Source organism: Curcuma longa, unplaced genomic scaffold (assembly GCF_044706935.1).
Source record: "Curcuma longa cultivar G26 ecotype Majalengka, Jawa Barat unplaced genomic scaffold, ITB_CL_G26_1.1 contig_14793, whole genome shotgun sequence".
NCBI classification, from domain to species: domain Eukaryota; kingdom Viridiplantae; phylum Streptophyta; class Magnoliopsida; order Zingiberales; family Zingiberaceae; genus Curcuma; species Curcuma longa.
In genome coordinates, this window is record NW_027429876.1 from 47,612 (window position 1) to 64,611 (window position 17,000).

Genomic DNA, 17,000 nt, shown 5'->3' on the forward strand with positions numbered 1-17,000 from the left:
TTCAATACAAAAGGTTGTGAGAGATGACACGGCCAAACAAGTTTGGAACTCTTAATGATTGTATCAACATATATTGGAGGTACAAAAACCTATTACTCTGAGTAAGAGATGAATGAATGAACACCATTGTTAAACTACATAGGTTCAATTGGAGATTCTCATTCCGTGAGCACAGAACCCACTTCTAGTGTCTCAGATAGTAACTCGTGGATTATCAACAAAATCTTGCATAGCCAAAAGATGAAATTGGATAAAGAGAACCATCAAATAGACATGGTGGGTTGGCAGTTCAAATGCCCATTTGTTATTTCTTCTAACCGCGCTCATGGTTGCTAAAGGGAAAGGAATGGCAGAGGACACCATTCAAATGTAAAAGTTGTTTATGTCAATGGAGGCAGGCCAACATTCTCACTCTCTGATACAACTAAAAAGATCAGATTGAACAACAACGTTCTTTCCACACCTCATACCTACCTGTTAGAAGTATTTCTGTGCAGAAAATGGAACATGATAGCACTTATAAGCCCACATGATGGGAGTATCAGACACCAATGATAATCAGCGGATACCAAGGGTTAACAAAGAAAAAAAATTAAAAATCCTAAACATTTACAGACCCCTGTAGCCTTCTAACCACTGAGGCCTATCCAATGAAATAAATCTCAGATGGATGGGCTGAAACAACAATGTTGACCAAAAAGTGATGTTCCGCGGCAGCCTCAATTGCTCAGAAGCATTGGATGTATTTGGCTAGCAAAGCAGAAATCTGAATACATCACTCAGTGAAATTATTCCTTCCACACGTTTGCTTCCAGCCTCAACTATGATAACACGCCGTACCCCTGCCACCAAGCATAGGCATTAGATATGAACCCAGAACAAACAATGAGAACCAACACTGCTAATGATCAAATTTTACCAGGATTTGCCAATCTCTCCATCACTTTCATCAAAGGATCTGTGCGGAGGCACATCTGGCATCTCTGACCATCAAAACCCCCGTGAGAAGGCACATCATGCCCAAGTTGTAGTGCCTGATTTTGGCATAAGGATACAAAAAAAAAAACAGTAAAATTCATTTATCTGGCATATATTCTGGGAAAATTAGAGCATATTTGCTTGAAGCTATTTATTCAATCCAAAGCTAGGTCTTCATTTTGATACCAGTGGCCTGCAAAAGGATACCATCACACCATGTCCCAGCTCAATGCAATATTGATAAATGGACTAAAACTCTTGACTAAGTTAATTGCAGCTAATCAGAATTTTCTCCTAGGTAAAAACTCACTTGCCGTCCTCACAAGGGTGGAGAGGTTAAGTTGAGCTTTATACAATGATTTCTCAATAAAACAAAATAAAAATCCATAATGATAATCCATGAAATAAAATTTGGTCTCTTTAAAGTTAATTTGAATGGTTCATATGCTGGAATAGGTTTACCTTTAATTTGTTCGTAAAATGGTTTAATAATTTAAATGTAAGCATATTAGTTAGGAGTTTATGATTTACTCTTAAGAAACTTTTGTGCTATTATTGAGAACAAACATTGATTAAAGTGCTGCATGTATTTTGTAATTAGTATCATAAAATATTTTCATTATTGTTTCATAAGTTATTTCACACCATTTAAATTAATGTAGGGAAAAACATTATATGCCTTCAAGTCTTCACTACTTCATATCAAAATGCATAAATGAGCACTAGAATATTTGTCTCTTGTATATAAATAAATTCAAATAGGGCTCAAGAAAAGCAACAAATACTCTGGCTGTCAAGAGTCATGAGCTCAAGAAAGGAAATAGGAAAAAGCACAAACTTGAGGTAGGATGAATAGTACGAATAAACATTAATTAATAGTGTAATAGTACAAGAGGATGCACAAGTCAAGCAACGGGAGAGGGCAGCAGCTGGTATTGAGGCAAGCCGGGAAAAACATATTTTTCACAAAAAACTCTTTTAATTCTGAAATTTTCAACATTTTTTCCACCTATGACATCTTCATAATGTCTAAGAATTAGAAAAGGGTTCGTCCCTACCGTGCCTTACTTTAATTCTGCCCATATTATAGTCAACCCATGTAGGCATTGTAAGGTCACCATTTTCAACATTGAACTTAACTTCAAAATGTCACAATAATCTCTCTCACATACAGCTTGACTTTCCCATCAAGCATTAATACACAAGTTTAGGTCTTATACACCATAATTAGCCCACCACTCTCTTGTGGGAAAAACTAGTGGTGTCACATCCTCAACAATATTCATATGAATTTTTAAGATAAAAGAATCCCAACCTAATGCTATTGCATCACTCCTTCACTTCAAGGAATTTTAGTTTTGAGTTCGACTATAACAAAAAAGGGTCATTAATACGTTATCCAAGGAAGCAATGATGCACTCAAATGGAAAGTCATTGTTGAGGAAAGTACCTAGTTTAAACCGCATCAGTTCTACATGTTACAGGACAAAATGTTGTATGGCAACAAAATTGCTATTATGCTATTAAAAAGCAAGATTGTAGTGGGCATCAATGTCCTTGACTAAGAAAACTTAATTACAGGGATTTAGGTTAACAAGCACAAGACCACTTCACAAATAATGGACAAGAGAATGAATTGCAATGATTAGATTATCAATGCGACTTTATCTCACAACTGGATGCTCATGACTGAGGCTTACATGATTGATTGATCTCTTCCAAACTAGAATTAGAATTCTGCTGAAAATTTATCATTAAAATTTATTCTTTTAATAAATATAAATTCTGGTTCATTACCTGCTGAATGCTCATTTTATCAAAGTGTATTTGTGCATAAACTCTGTCTTTAGCTAATGCTGTGATGTCACTGCAAATCGAGTAATAAAAAATTTCCTTAAGTGCATTGGGAAAGAAAGGGAAGAAGGTTGGTGGCAAAGAAAAGAAAGTCAGCTTACCTTCTGGAATATATATCCACGAAGGAATCATTTTCATCAACTATCGGGATTGAGCTAATTTTAGCTGCAGATAAACAGTATTCTCTAAGACATTTGACATGCAAATGAAGTACAGGCAAAGTAGAAAAAGAAGGTTGCCTATGTGGCCAAAATATTTGTTTCTATTTGAAGATTGAAAGATACATACAACAAAGGAGAAATTGAAGAGAAAAAGCAAAACAGCACCAAGGGCAAAATTAGTTGAATAAACTAAAAAAAATCATGATTCACATAGGTGGTCCCTAAAAAAGAGAGTATAAACTTGAAGCAGAAAAAATTATATGATAAATTTTAAACGAGTGCAGAAACTAATGCAATAGCAGTGAGCCAATGTTATGAAGCCTCAGCTTCAATTGATCAATTTTGTACCCCTGCTTACTTTTGGCAAACTTTTCTATGCACTTACAACTTTACCTGAGTGAAAAATGCTAAGTGTGCCAAACAGAAATTATGTCAAATGAATCGAACTAGGATATAATAAATGCACTGTTTGGATCTACAATAAACACTAGGGTACAACAGGAGAGGAGGTGTACATCAAACAGTGATATACCTGATCACTAGGCTATATTAACCCTTGCAGAAGGAGAGGACGGCAGAGCACAGTTTCAATGCCCTTTCCCTCCTCATTTAGCTTGGTAAAAAAAAAAAAAAACAGGGAGAAGAGACATTATTCTGCCCAAAAGGTCATCTTTACCCTCTGCATGATACATGAACGGGTAGCTTGGACAAAAATGGTCAAGGCTGATGAGAGCGAAGATGGTAGCTCAGTGGAAGGTATGATAACGTATACAAAAATGATAATCCCAGTTAGTCGCATTGACTCAATCCCTGGGGATGACCGGCCCGGTCCCACGGAAGTTTCCCACCAGCCACCAGGGTAAATCGGGAAGCGCACGCAGCGGCCAACCCAGATGCCCAGCATCCTTTGATTGTGATCCCCATTTGGAGGAAAATTCCTGCAAATACGCCGTAGTTGGGGATCGAACCGCGGATGCCTGGGTGATAACCTGGATGTCCTACGGCGGCACCATGGCCTCGGGGACTATGATAACGTATACAAGGTAGCTCATATAATGGTGATCGAAGTCAATAAAGGGCGGCAAGCTCAAACAAGGTCAATGAGGGGTGGCAGACAAGAGCAAGGTTAGAAAGAGGTGGCAAGCATGAATAGTGGGCTCAGACAAGGTCAATGAGGGTTAGGATAGCTCAAGCAAAAAGCATACGACGTTGATGGGATAGCTTGGACAAGGATGGTCAAGTCAAGAAAGTGGCAAGCCTAAAGAACAACAACAAAGGCAATGACCTTCAAGTATGAAAATGGAGTGTGATTGGAGAGAACGAGGATTATCACATCATCCACCCCTCTGTCTTCCTATTTACTAAGAAGAAAGGAGGATAGATAGCCTGCTCTTCTCTCCTGTCCTCTCCCTTGTGTAGGGGTAAACATAGCCTTAGTTAACAAACACCATGAAAATTCACTTGTAAGGTTGTTTTTGATAATATGAATTAGTATTTTTGGAATACTCTTTTTAGGAAATCTCCCACAAAGACACACAAGTTGCATGTGTGAAGGTGGAAGGCCAACAAGAACATTGGTGGGTGGCAAGTCAACAAAGTTCCAACTCTAGGTGGAACAAATTGGTTGGTCAGATGATATGCAAGAGGCTTGGGAATGCCAGAATTATTTCACGAAAAGCACAGTGATGGATCCAAACAAGGATGGTGAGTTGTTGTAGATCTTTAAAGGCGTCAAAGAGCGTTGAACAAGAGCCGAGAGCAGTTGGTTAAAAATAGAAGGCTTCTTTAATAATATGAGGGACGTTATTGACAACGAGTATGAGCTAGTTGTGAATGGTGATGGATTGGATGGCATACACAATTGGAATGTCTTAGAGAATGTCGATCAAGCAACAAAGGATCAACAAGGGCTTCAACAGAGTTGTTGATGAGGTAGGTACCACTTGGAAAGATATGTGGCAAATTGGCAAGGCACACATCGGGATAACTAGGTAGAATGGTCATAACCAAATAAAGACCTTGCCTTGTACCTAGTCCAGGTGGTTGGTGATGGAGGGGTGGATGGAAAGAGAGTGAATCAATTTTTGTTGGATCACTATGAAGCCCAATGTGGGTGTAACATATGCACTGTGAAGGATTTGATCTCCTTTGTCATTGTATCTCTTTCAATCATTGCCTCTAGAAAGCACAAATGAAATGAGCCTGCAATTTACCATCATGGTAAACAAGGCAATAAGTAGTTGTTATGATGTCCAACACATTAGATTTCTAATGGATGCAATTGGCACAGTAGTTCAAGCAAGCAATTACTACAGCGAGGGGCAAGGATTGTAAGAAACAGAGGACATATGACGTACTACATTTTTTAAAATTTTCACGCATACCAATTTTTATAACTTCTATTATTCATTTCTGCAGATTTTTCTCAGCACATTTTATTTCTTGTAAGCATATTGTTAAACTTTGTCCTAATCATTGTATCTTACAATTTTATTCCTTTCCTAAAATGTTTTATGCCCACATTTCCCAATTTCATCTTATAACATGAACTAGCTTTTTTATCCACACTCCCCTAAAACTATACAAGAGTCCCAAGAGAACAAGTGGGACTAGTTAAGGATTTATGTGCATCCACAATTTGTAGACTTGCATAAAGATGGTTGTATGGCCAATCAACTATGATATTCAACTGAATAGCATAAAGATCCACATAAAAATGAATTATTTAGATCATTATCTATGAATCTAAAATTAAATCAAGAAAGCACTTCAAAATGGCAAGCTTTAGGTAAACAGAAAGATAGTGAGAATTGACCTCGAATCAAAAGAGAAAGGGCTGAACTGAGTGAACTGTTCTGTTTTAACATCACTAGTGGGCGCCCACTTTGGTCCTCAATTCGTGGATCCCAAGTACCCAATGGAATTTTGCAAATAGGTTGCTGTAGGATAGGTAAAGAACTAATAGAGTGTCTAAAGTGTCTGCAAATACCTGAAAATTAAAAAGCTGAACAGTGAGGCATTCAACGGCTAACAAAACAAATACATATATAATTTCAACAAAAAAACAAGAGCAGGACGAATATCTAAAGCATTCAACCCCATAATAATCTCATCACGATGTTTGCTTACATTTCAGAATCCCCGAAAGAGAAGCCAGATGCAATAGTTGTGGAAATGAACCATCATCTTGCACTGATTGGTGCATAATTGGAATAGTAGATACTTCATTTTGCAAAATCTTCACAGCCACATCTTTTAAGAAATCATATGGACCAGCCTAGTAAGAGAGATTACAAGATCAGTCTAGTAAGCATTTCCATCATACAAACTGCTAATGGAGGGTAACATGGAAAATTTTCTTTAAAAATGAATAAAGGCAGACAAGTTTAAATTCACAGTATGAGAATACTTTTCTTGCATGACAGAAGAATTCTAATAAGGGCGAGATAGTTTCCATAATCCTACACTATGCTAATGATGTAATTAATTAGACTGTGGCACTCTAAGGAATGACATCTGGATTCGAGTAAATCACCTAACGTAGACTATTATTGCAATCCTTTTCATCATGTACCTTGCTCCTTTACACCATAAAGATATGTACCAGTTAAATTACTTTGCACATGTGGCTTGGTTTGGGACTGAAAATCATTCAATTAGATCTAAAACAAGGACTTCATGAGCCCCATGCAAAACACTAATCACAATGATGGCTCTCAACTCTGCACTTCCTATAGTATAACTGGATGGCCATAGCATGACAAAAATTTGCAATAAGTGTGGACAAACTTGGAAATGATAGTTGTGCAACATGACATTCTGCAAATGTACATGGAACAATCTGCTCCACTTCGTGTTCAATTGCATAATCATCATCATCAAGACATGTTTGCCCCAACTATTAGGGGGTGGGCTACATAATTTAAAATACTCCATTGTGCCCTATGTAATGTCTTATCCCTAATAATGTTTGAACCAATTACGTCATTTTATTACTCTGTGTCTGAATGCAACAATTGTTTAGAAACCATAATAAGGAAACCTGGAATCCATAGGCATGACTCCTGGAATAATCATGAAGTTCATGAGAACAGCAGCTTTGCAGATAAAATTTGCTTTAACAAGCAAGATAAGGCAGTTTTGAAAATATAACCAGACTTCCGATCACCATTCCATCTCATCCCATTGAACCCCATAGATGACTCAAGGATAAGAGGATTATCTATTAATTGCTAAGTAAAGCAGACCCTTTTTAAGGATTCTCAGGGGCTCAGTTTTAAATCTTCTCAAACAAAAAAGGGTTTATTTTTTGGTTTCAATATTATCAAAAAGTGTAGAAATATTATCAAAAAATGGTTCATTTATGTTGCTGTTTGTGAACATAGAAATTTTAGATTTTTTTCAGTTTTCATTTTGGTAAAAATATAAAAAGAGCAAACAAAATGTGTTTATCATCAAAATAAATGTCAAAAAAAAGAAATAAATAAACATCAAAATTTCAAAAGAGATTTAGAAATTCTTTAATTTTTTACAACTATTTGTTATCATTTTTAAAAACTAATCTCTATTTTCCATTAAAAAACCAAAGACGATGGCAATTATCAATTTATTTATTATTGTTGTTATTTTCTTTATAAGCTATTCATATTGGATGCTAAATTAATTACATGATCTATATAAAAAGGTATACTCACAAATATATATATATATATAATTAATACTAGTTATTAAATTATTTTTTAAAGAATAAAACTTTTTATTTTAATAAATATCATAAATTATTATTTATTTAACTGCTTAAAGAAAAAGAAAAGAAAAAATAAAGTTATTGAAAATGAAAGTTAAATTATATCAAATAAATTTCTTAAATTTTTCATCAAAAAAAAGTGTTTTTGAAATATATGGCTTTTGTCCAACCAAATAACATTTTATAGATTTCAAATTTTAAGATTGATTACTATTTTCATCTACCAAACATAAGAGTTGAAATTGAAATCTATATTTATTGCTAATATTTTTCCCTTTTCATTAAAATGAAAATCTAAAAAAATTCCTTCCAAACAGGATATAACTGTTCAAGAATTCTATAACTACACATTATATTCCTCTTTAATCAATGAAACCGTTAGACATGGGGAATGACAACTGGAGAAACCCAAGTTGCCAAGGGAACACGACTCTAAAACAACAGATGGAGGCCCATGCAACTGGATCCTAAGTCATGGCTGCAAGCAGTAGTGAACAGGAGTGAGAATGGAACGGTGGAGCAGCAACGCAAGATCCAGATATGGAAAGGGAAGTTGGAGACATCATCTGAGAAAGAGAGGTTGGAGGAGTATGCAGGGAAAGGGGAAGAACCAAGGCAAAGAAGATGTCAACAAGCACATTCCTTTTTCTTTGTTATTTTTTTTGTGATATTAAGTTCCTACGAACAAAGTTGTTTGTTTTATGCAACAATGTAACCCTTTTCATCTTGTAAAATGAGTGGTGAAACAAATCCTCAAATTTTAGTTGTTCTTTTTTTATAACTAAAAAATTTTGCTCTGCACGTCCTATAGAATTACTAAAACAAAACGATTCTTGGCATCATTCTGTTACTGTTCAAAATTGTATGACAATTTGACTCTTCAAACAAGATAAATAAAATCGTTCTATATATCCTATAGAAATAAAGTATATATTGAGCATAAGTCACTTATGTGACTCCTTTCAAAATCCAGAAAACCAATATTCTAATACCACATAAATTAGCATCCCCTCATGTAAAGCCATAACAAGGGCAGGTGATTAAATTTAGATTTTACTATATTTATCTCTTTTGAGTCCACGCTAGGAATTTGTGTTGTACTGGTTTCTATTAGGAGTCTTTTTATAGTCAGACTGTATTTTTCCGCCTTTTATAATGAACAAGGATGGATATTTATTTTGAGAATTTAATTTGTAATTATTGATAGAAGTAGTTTAAGTTTGATCTTCTTGGAAATAATATGGTGGACAGTGAATTCCATTATGTAAGACAGTGTCTAGAAATTGTGGACAATCTTTGCAGTAGAAATAACTAGACGACTCTTGATATGAGTACATTTCTCTTAGGTAGAACAAGAATTAAGCCTATGATTTCCATTTTTAACATGCAGATAAGTAGCAAACACTCTAGCTTGAAGGGCGATAAAATGAAACAAAAAAAGCATGGAAGTTTACGTGGATCATGCAACTTTGAAGTGGTTTGCCATGATTCTCTAACTGCCCCAAAAGCTGGTGCTTCCCCTCTTTCCAAGCATATATTGTATGGGTCTCCAGTTCTTCCTCTCTAAGATTTGAGCCTCGATTTCCAAGCTGCCAATGCAGGAAAGTTTTCCATTTGTGATAACAAAGAGACAGTCAATACAGAAATCATTAAAATACTAAATTCCTTCACCGACAGAAGTCTGCAAAGTTTCGACTTGCCAAAGAGAATGTGCAATCCCATTGACATAAAAAAAAGAAGCAATGTCAGCAAACAAACAAAAAACAAGAGTACCAATTTTCTAGAAATTTATCAACCTCTATTCATCTGTTATAGAACATTTCCAAATTCCAACCAATAGCAATATGGCCAGCCAACCACCATCATCTGTTCACACTATTGAATTTTATTACTTCAGCCAACCACTATTCATCTCATCTGTTATAGAGCATTTCCGACCAATAATGTCGTATAACCAGCCAACCACCATCATCTGTTCACACTAAATTTTATTACTTCAGCACGGGTGATAACTAAAAATAATTATGAAAATCTCGACACTTTCACCTGCAACACCATCCTGTGGAGCCAACCACAGATGAAGCAAAAATATAAGTGACAAGAAAACAACTTCACTAATAGGTCTTATGGGTTTTTTTCATAGTCCAAGAATTGATTAATGCTCAGCGTCTTGAGAATTATTGCAAAGGGTGCAAATCAATTAATATATGATTTTCTAACTTGAAAACTGAAAATGCTCAATAAAGCATCGCAATCAAACCCCAAACAAATGCAACCATTGCACTTAGATATTCAGCACAACAAAAACACATTCCTAGAGATAAATAAACAGCCATAAACATAGTGACTGTTGTCAATAAGTTCGGAGCAGGAAATCATATAGATACCTCTTGAAGAATTAAAATAAAATCCAGAGCACTTAGTACTCCAACAAATTGACACCTCAGAGAATCCCACAGTGGCGCCACAGAAATTCCCTAAAAATCCATGGCAGAAACTTGAATAAGATATAAGATAGTATTGCTGAGAGACCATGATTAAAATAACAAGAAAAACAATAAAAATAAGTTTCATAAGTAAACAGATTAATGTTACCATATGCAAACAGCCAATTTAATGATAAAATGAGGATGCAATATATAGCGTGACATACAAGAAAGAGAGTTACAGAAATGGCAATGGTTAGGCACAAATGTCAGCAGTGCAAGGCGAGGTAGGGAGAACCAAAAAAAACTTTATTAGTTACTAGATATAATAAACTGAGAATTAATATGACATGAAAATTATATGGCATCAACCCAAAGGTCCAAATCTAGTTGTAAAATTACAATTTATAGCTGTCTTTTTAAAATTAAATAATAATAATAATAAAAGAACTTTATAGAATCATTGAAGTTTTCTTAAGTAAAAAATTCCAAACTAAACACACAAAGTATAAGCCATTCCAATCAAGACAATGGAAACATTTGAAAGATATAGATATGCAAAAAATACAGATATCAAAAGCTAGCATTAGCATGCACCTAGTGGTTTGAGACAACAGATGGAATGAGATTATGACAGACAAGACGGACATTTTCAACCATGGTCATTGATTTCAAGTTATTATGAGAATCTATTCTCCACATGCCACCCTTCACATTTTGAAGTGGCAGATTTGACATGGCAAGCAGATGGAATTATGATTGCACCAAAACGAAACAATAAGGAATGCTGAATTACATTCAATAACCTTGCTGTTTCTGCAATGTGATTAAATCAGCACCATGATGACTCAGCATTAACTTGAAATAGCAAGGACTATTTTGACATCAGTTACAAGTCCAAATACATCAAACAAAAACTACAAGGTGGTGTAGATGTCCTAGATGTTAAATTGAAAAGCATTTGAGTCAGAAATACTACAGGTTAATTTATAAATCCACATCAAAGGAAATACCTGTTCATAGAGAATATGAAACGCCTGCTTCACAGGCAAATTAACATCGAGCACAACAACCTGAATTATTGTGTAATATTAGATGGTGTAAAATGTCACCAGCATTATATTAATACATGTTTATGCTGACAAATAAACATCAAGTGCTTATACCTTTCCAGAGTCAGGAAGTAAATCATAAGCTGTATGTGATGACAAGAACATAGAAATCTGAGAGCGGGATGCTTTTATATCCTCCTCCGAAATCCTAATAGCGCCACCTTGCATGGTTCCTTCTGACGATGCTGCCTGATTGATGCCAAAATACTCATCAAGACATAAAATAATAATAATAGAGGTCATCAAGCCATGAAATAATAATAATAGAGGTGCACATCTATGCCATACAAACCAATTAATGATGAAATTTTCTGTTCATGAACAAGACCAGATAAGCATCACCACAATGGCTCCAGACAGAAAAAAACACAACTCAGAACAGAACACACTCATGCCAATATAGGAGCAATGCAAATATGTCATGTAATGTTCAGACAATTGAATGACCAACATGATGGTGAATAGCAATATGGTATTAGTGAAGTAATTAATTCATGATGTATTTGAGAGCACAGAGTAAATGCTTGCTCCATTTGCTACTAATATGTGCAACACTTTTAGCAGAAAAAATGGTGAAATTATGAAACACCATATGTTTTCAACATAAACTAGTTATTTTGCATTAATTTTCAGCATAATGTAGTTTTATTATAGTTAACAGGTTAACAAGGAACAGTAAAATAATTGTTGCAATATTGTCAAGCATGTCAAATATTGCACTTGTAAATGTATTGCATTGAAAAGAAGAAATTCGAATAAGTTAACATACTGCATGGTGAAATGTTTCGTTGTCAACATCCATTCCCATTCTGTTATTAGGAGTCCCAGGGCTTGGTAGTGCAGCCAAAGGATTAAGCTCAGAAAGTATACTGATAGTGTTGACTATTCCATACATGCCAGTCATAAAAGATTGGTGTTCATCATGCCTCCACTCACCATCAACATAAAACTTATACTGCATTTAACATGACAAAGTAAAAGTCAGTCAGCACATCCTAGCACATAATTGCAACATAATCAGTCATACAAGTAGAAATGGTCCACTCAGAAAGGTACAATAGACTCGGACTAGATGAAACAATACATGAATATCTATGCATGCCGAAGTTTTCATAGATTAAGATAAGCATATTTTAATATTGCATAAATCAAGATCGAGAATAGGTGGCCGAAAGATATCCACCTAGGTGATAAAACATTTTATTAAAAAAGTTTGCTTTTTAGACAACAATTCAACAAAAAATAGGGAAAATCCAAAAATATACCTGATGTAACCCTGGTGACAATCTGCAAATAACCTGAAACACTGTAGGACAACCCTCCACAGGAGACATGGGAATATGCTCGGACCATCTGATGCATGCATTACAAACTTATTAGGTCATCTTGGTAGTTACATCAATTACATGAACAACTTTTGTAGCTGATAGAGCTACTACTATTTGTAATTTGAGATGCTTGTAATATATTACATAATGAAGTTTACATTTTGACTAATCTATTTACCATATCAATCACGAATAGGCACCTTGAGAAAAGATGAATTTTTAACAAAGCATCTCTGAGGTAGCTTTGCAATGAGATAATCCTACTAAAATAAAAAATTAGTTCCAACTCTGTGACAATAGAAAATTAATGAATGTTGTTGGATATGGTTTGGCAAACCATAGAATTCTTTAATTTAACCAACACAATTGCTTTTTACCTTCCGTGGAGAAAAAGGATCTTAATCTAAAGTGAGCAAATCATGTAGATGCACTATTGTTGCATGCAACAAATGATTTATTTTTTCGCTTTTTATTATCTTCGTAAAAAACACTGAAAATCATAAATTAAAAAAAAAATCTGGCAGAGTTAGTATTGATACTCCTGAATTTTTCCAAAATACTGTTTCTTAGACAAAAAGGATTCCTCGATTAGAAGAGCAAATCAATACCAACAGTCGAAACATAGAGTAGAACAAACAATGAAGTAACAGAACAAAAGAAACTACTATGGAAACATAGAAACGACTGTACACTCGTTTCATGCGATGAAATGCAGAAGGAGAAGTAAACAATGTGAGACTGACCCTGTAAAAGAGCCGGTAACGAAGACCCTTCTCCCACCATAAGGCCACACAAACCGTGTCGCTAACACACCGCCAGCAACTCCAACATGCGAATTGTCTGCGTCCCGAGAAAACATTTTTGCGCAAAACAGTCAAACAGCTACTCCAAGGCAAATTAACCCGCTTCGAGCTTCACCTCTTATACAAAATTGCGATCTCCAACCTTGGGTCAAACAACCACCTCTCACAATTCAATTCTTTTTTCTTCAAGAACAAGAAGCAAGGACCACCCTAATTCAAATTACTTCCTGCAACGGGATCCTCCACGGCAACGTAGAGGACCCCTCACTGATTGGCCAGAGATGGCATCAAATCACCGAAACTCGCTCAATAAATGGCAAGATTGGCCTCGAATCCGAGTCCCTCAAACACTTCAAGGACGCGGGAAAAAAAAACAACCAAGTTCGTCGATACCAACCAGAAGCCGCTTCCAAATCGTCCTCAACTTCCAAATCCGACCATCAGCTCGGGATTTCAATAAAGATCCGACAGCCAAAATGTAATCCGTCCGATCTTCAACAAGCCCTATGGTCAGAAACAAAACCGTCAGCTGGATCTCAGAACGCCGATCAATAAGCAAAAAATAATGATAATAATAATCTACACCCCAAATAAAAATCCCGATCCTCCTAATCGAGCCAGACTCCTCTAAAATTTCAAAGTATGGAACCCTAAGTCGAAGGGAAACAACGGGCAGCAAATCTCACCTTCGAGGAGCGAACGCGAGGAGAAGAGACGGGATGGCGACGAAAAGGGCGGAAGAAAAAAAAAGGAGGGGAGAAAGGGGGAGCGAGGCTAGAAAATAAAAGTAGCAGAAAGAAGCCCACCACAAATCTTGGGTCACGAGTTCGATCCCAAACCAGCCCGGTATTGGGGCCAATTTTGGAAAAACAAGAAGAAAAAAAACCGAATAAACGTAATGCCGCCCTTTTTCTGCGGGTAGTGAGCGTATGCGGAAGAGGGCAGAAATGGAACATTAAAAACAAAGTGAAAGCGAGAAGATAAGAGGGACGGTGATCAGATCTCTACCGCAGATTGACGATCGTACGATCCGTGAAAGCTCAACCGATGGACCCACCGAGACTACCAAGATTCGTGGGCTTGCGGGCCCCTAACCCAAACCATACCGGTAGGTCTGACATCCATGGAGTACACTTTGACTCACGTGATCTGCACGATTGTTTGAAAGTTGGGTGCGTATTTTTATAAAAATAAAATTTTGTTGAAAGGTTACTCATTCATTAAAGAATAATAATACATCAATTAAATATAAAAAATTATTAAATTTAGCATACCTTTTAAAGTTTATTAAGTATAATATATATTTTATACTAAAAACATATATTTATTATTATTAAAATGATAATTTAGCATTTGATAAATGACGTGTATTTATCTTAATGCAAACAATTGATCTTAAAAATATAGTATGCGTTTAAAAGTAATATAAGATATAATTACAACTAATTTCACTCAGAATATATTACATAAAAAATAACAAAATATTATAATTCATATATAAAGCATCTAGTTCTAGATCCGCATGACAATTAGTTAGGCAAGCTTTAATTATAACACAGCTTCATTAATCTACTTAAAATGACACATCCTCTAATTATGCAATAAATATAAAAAGGATCAATCAAATACTAAATATTTCTGATATAATATACTGAGTGATATGGCGGAATGTGGCTCCTGGAGTATTGTGGATCTATTAGGATAGACAAAATTGGACAATTATATAGCTCGTTAGCAATTTCGGCATAAAAGTCTTGACTTTGACTTCTATTTGGCCTCAGGCCTCGATTTCAGTGTTTACTCGGTGTCATGTGCCAAGTTCATTACAGTCTCACCCAACCTCAACGTCCCTCGCTCTCGTGTGTTGACCTCTTCGTCTTAGGTCCTAACATTAGGTTTTGACCTCGATGTCCGTTCAGTTTCATGCGTTGACTTCATTTCAGTCTTAGGTGCTCGACTTTAGCCTCTTATGTTGACTACGTCTGAGTCTCAGACTGAGCCAAGGAATTGATTTTGCCCGCAATATCAAGAAACCCTAAAATCGTTTCTTCCGGAAAAAGAGAAAAAAATCTCAGAGGATATGAATAAATAGAACAAGTATATCGGAACCAAAGCACATGTTTTGGAACCTTTTTAAATTGGAATGCTATATTTCAAAACATATCTTAAATAGATATTGATAACTCTATAAAAGATTGCTCATGCAGGTATGCACATACAAAATTTTAATTTTCTCAAATTTTTAATCTCCTTCATCATACAAAGTCCTATTTGAACATCGAAATTGTTTATCGAAATCTATCACTAGAGTCATGTAACTATGTATTTTTTAATTTGAGTGCTTTTTAGGTTTTTTTATACATCTGACAGTAACCGTCTTTGAAGAGCGTGCACGTCAATAGTTCGTTACCCGATTGATTTAATTATCCACAGATATAGTATCTGCCCGAAACACTCAAACTTAGGTTTTGATAACTTCATTAAATTTTCATGGCCAAAGATAAAGCCCTAATAAATAGTTATGAGTTTTTTTTTATTGTGAACAATTGTAGGTTTTGAAACTCATGTTGCTTAGGGTTGTCCTGGCTTTAATCCATCATTAAAAAATTTATTATATATATATAATTTTTATTAATCAAAGCTCATCCCTTCCGCATTGAAAGGCCGACAATCTCAAAGTTCAAGCCTCTTACTATTTCTGTCCGTCCGTAAGCATTATCAAATATCGAGATAGGCAAATCAAAATTGGAAAACACTAGAATAGTTACTCTATTTATTTTATTTTATTTTTGACTTTTATTGCCTCACATAATCGAGTGATAGATTTATAAAATAGAAATTGAACTACAATTTTATTTCGTTAAATCTTAAACAATCAATAAAAAAAAAGACAAATTAAACACTTTTTCTTCAATTTTGTTTGGTAGGTAGAAGAGTTTTTTTTGGTAAAACATCAAGAAGGCCCTTTGATTTTCATTGTCGTCAAAACCACACCACATGTGAAAAAAATAAAAAAGACACTCACATTTTATTTTTCATCTCAAAAATAAAAATTAAATTAAATTGGAGCAATTTTTTATCGAGTTAAAATAATCTTAGCTAATATTATAATGGCTTTAATTAATATTAGAGCAATTTGATTAGACCAACATTATTTTGAGCGTTTTTACTCTATATTATAATAATTTTAATTAAAAAAATATTACAGTAAAAATAATAATTAAGCAAATTTAAGGGGATCTGATTCTGATACCTACATATAAATAAATGGCAACTACTACCTGAAACATTTTTAATGTAAAAAAAAAGAAATAAAAGCTATTTGATACATAAATTTTATATATTTCGGAGACATTAGTTTATAAAATTAAATTAAATTTTAGAAATTTAATTTTAACGTGCTTTAAAAAATTTAATCTAAGCATATTTTAATGAATTCCAAATAATATAAATTTATTTAATTTTGAATATGGTTGTTAAATAACAAAATAATATAAATTACTAAAAATATGATTAATTTTTCTATTAAACAAACTCTATTCTTTTAGTTTGGCTATATCAAAAATATAATATAGGCAATTAGGCATGACT

The 17,000-nt window shown here is 34.7% G+C and overlaps 1 protein-coding gene across 2 annotated transcripts; it reads right to left on the reverse strand.

Annotated features, from left to right (window-relative positions):
- Positions 1-419: 419 nt before the first annotated feature.
- Positions 420-14,175, reverse strand: LOC141816180 (sucrose nonfermenting 4-like protein). 2 transcript variants are annotated; one of them, XM_074704013.1, is made up of 14 exons: positions 14,096-14,175; positions 13,350-13,913; positions 12,544-12,631; positions 12,048-12,233; positions 11,333-11,467; positions 11,180-11,239; positions 10,128-10,217; positions 9,195-9,329; positions 6,123-6,270; positions 5,809-5,982; positions 2,934-2,997; positions 2,776-2,845; positions 920-1,034; positions 420-842 (listed from the first exon to the last, which is right to left on the reverse strand). In XM_074704013.1, the coding sequence occupies exons 2-14, from the start codon at positions 13,463-13,465 to the stop codon at positions 751-753; spliced, it is 1,473 nt and encodes a 490-aa protein (XP_074560114.1). In that variant the 5' UTR covers positions 13,466-13,913; positions 14,096-14,175; the 3' UTR covers positions 420-750. The 2 variants fall into 2 exon arrangements, with proteins under 2 accessions (XP_074560114.1, XP_074560115.1); XM_074704014.1 differs by lacking the exon at positions 14,096-14,175 and adding an exon at positions 13,995-14,088.
- Positions 14,176-17,000: the final 2,825 nt, after the last annotated feature.

What these genes read in the sequence shown, in the direction of transcription:
- LOC141816180 (XM_074704013.1), bottom strand. Translation starts at nt 13,465, where the DNA reads ATGTTTTCTCGGGACGCAGACAATTCGCATGTTGGAGTTGCTGGCGGT. An exon ending in CCTTTCTCTTTTGATTCGAG is followed by an intron (nt 2,998 to 5,808) that starts GTCAATTCTCAC and finishes GTTTATCTGCAG; the next exon opens with CTAAAATTAGCTCAATCCCG. An exon ending in GGAGAGATTGGCAAATCCTG is followed by an intron (nt 843 to 919) that starts GTAAAATTTGAT and finishes GCTTGGTGGCAG; the next exon opens with GGGTACGGCGTGTTATCATA.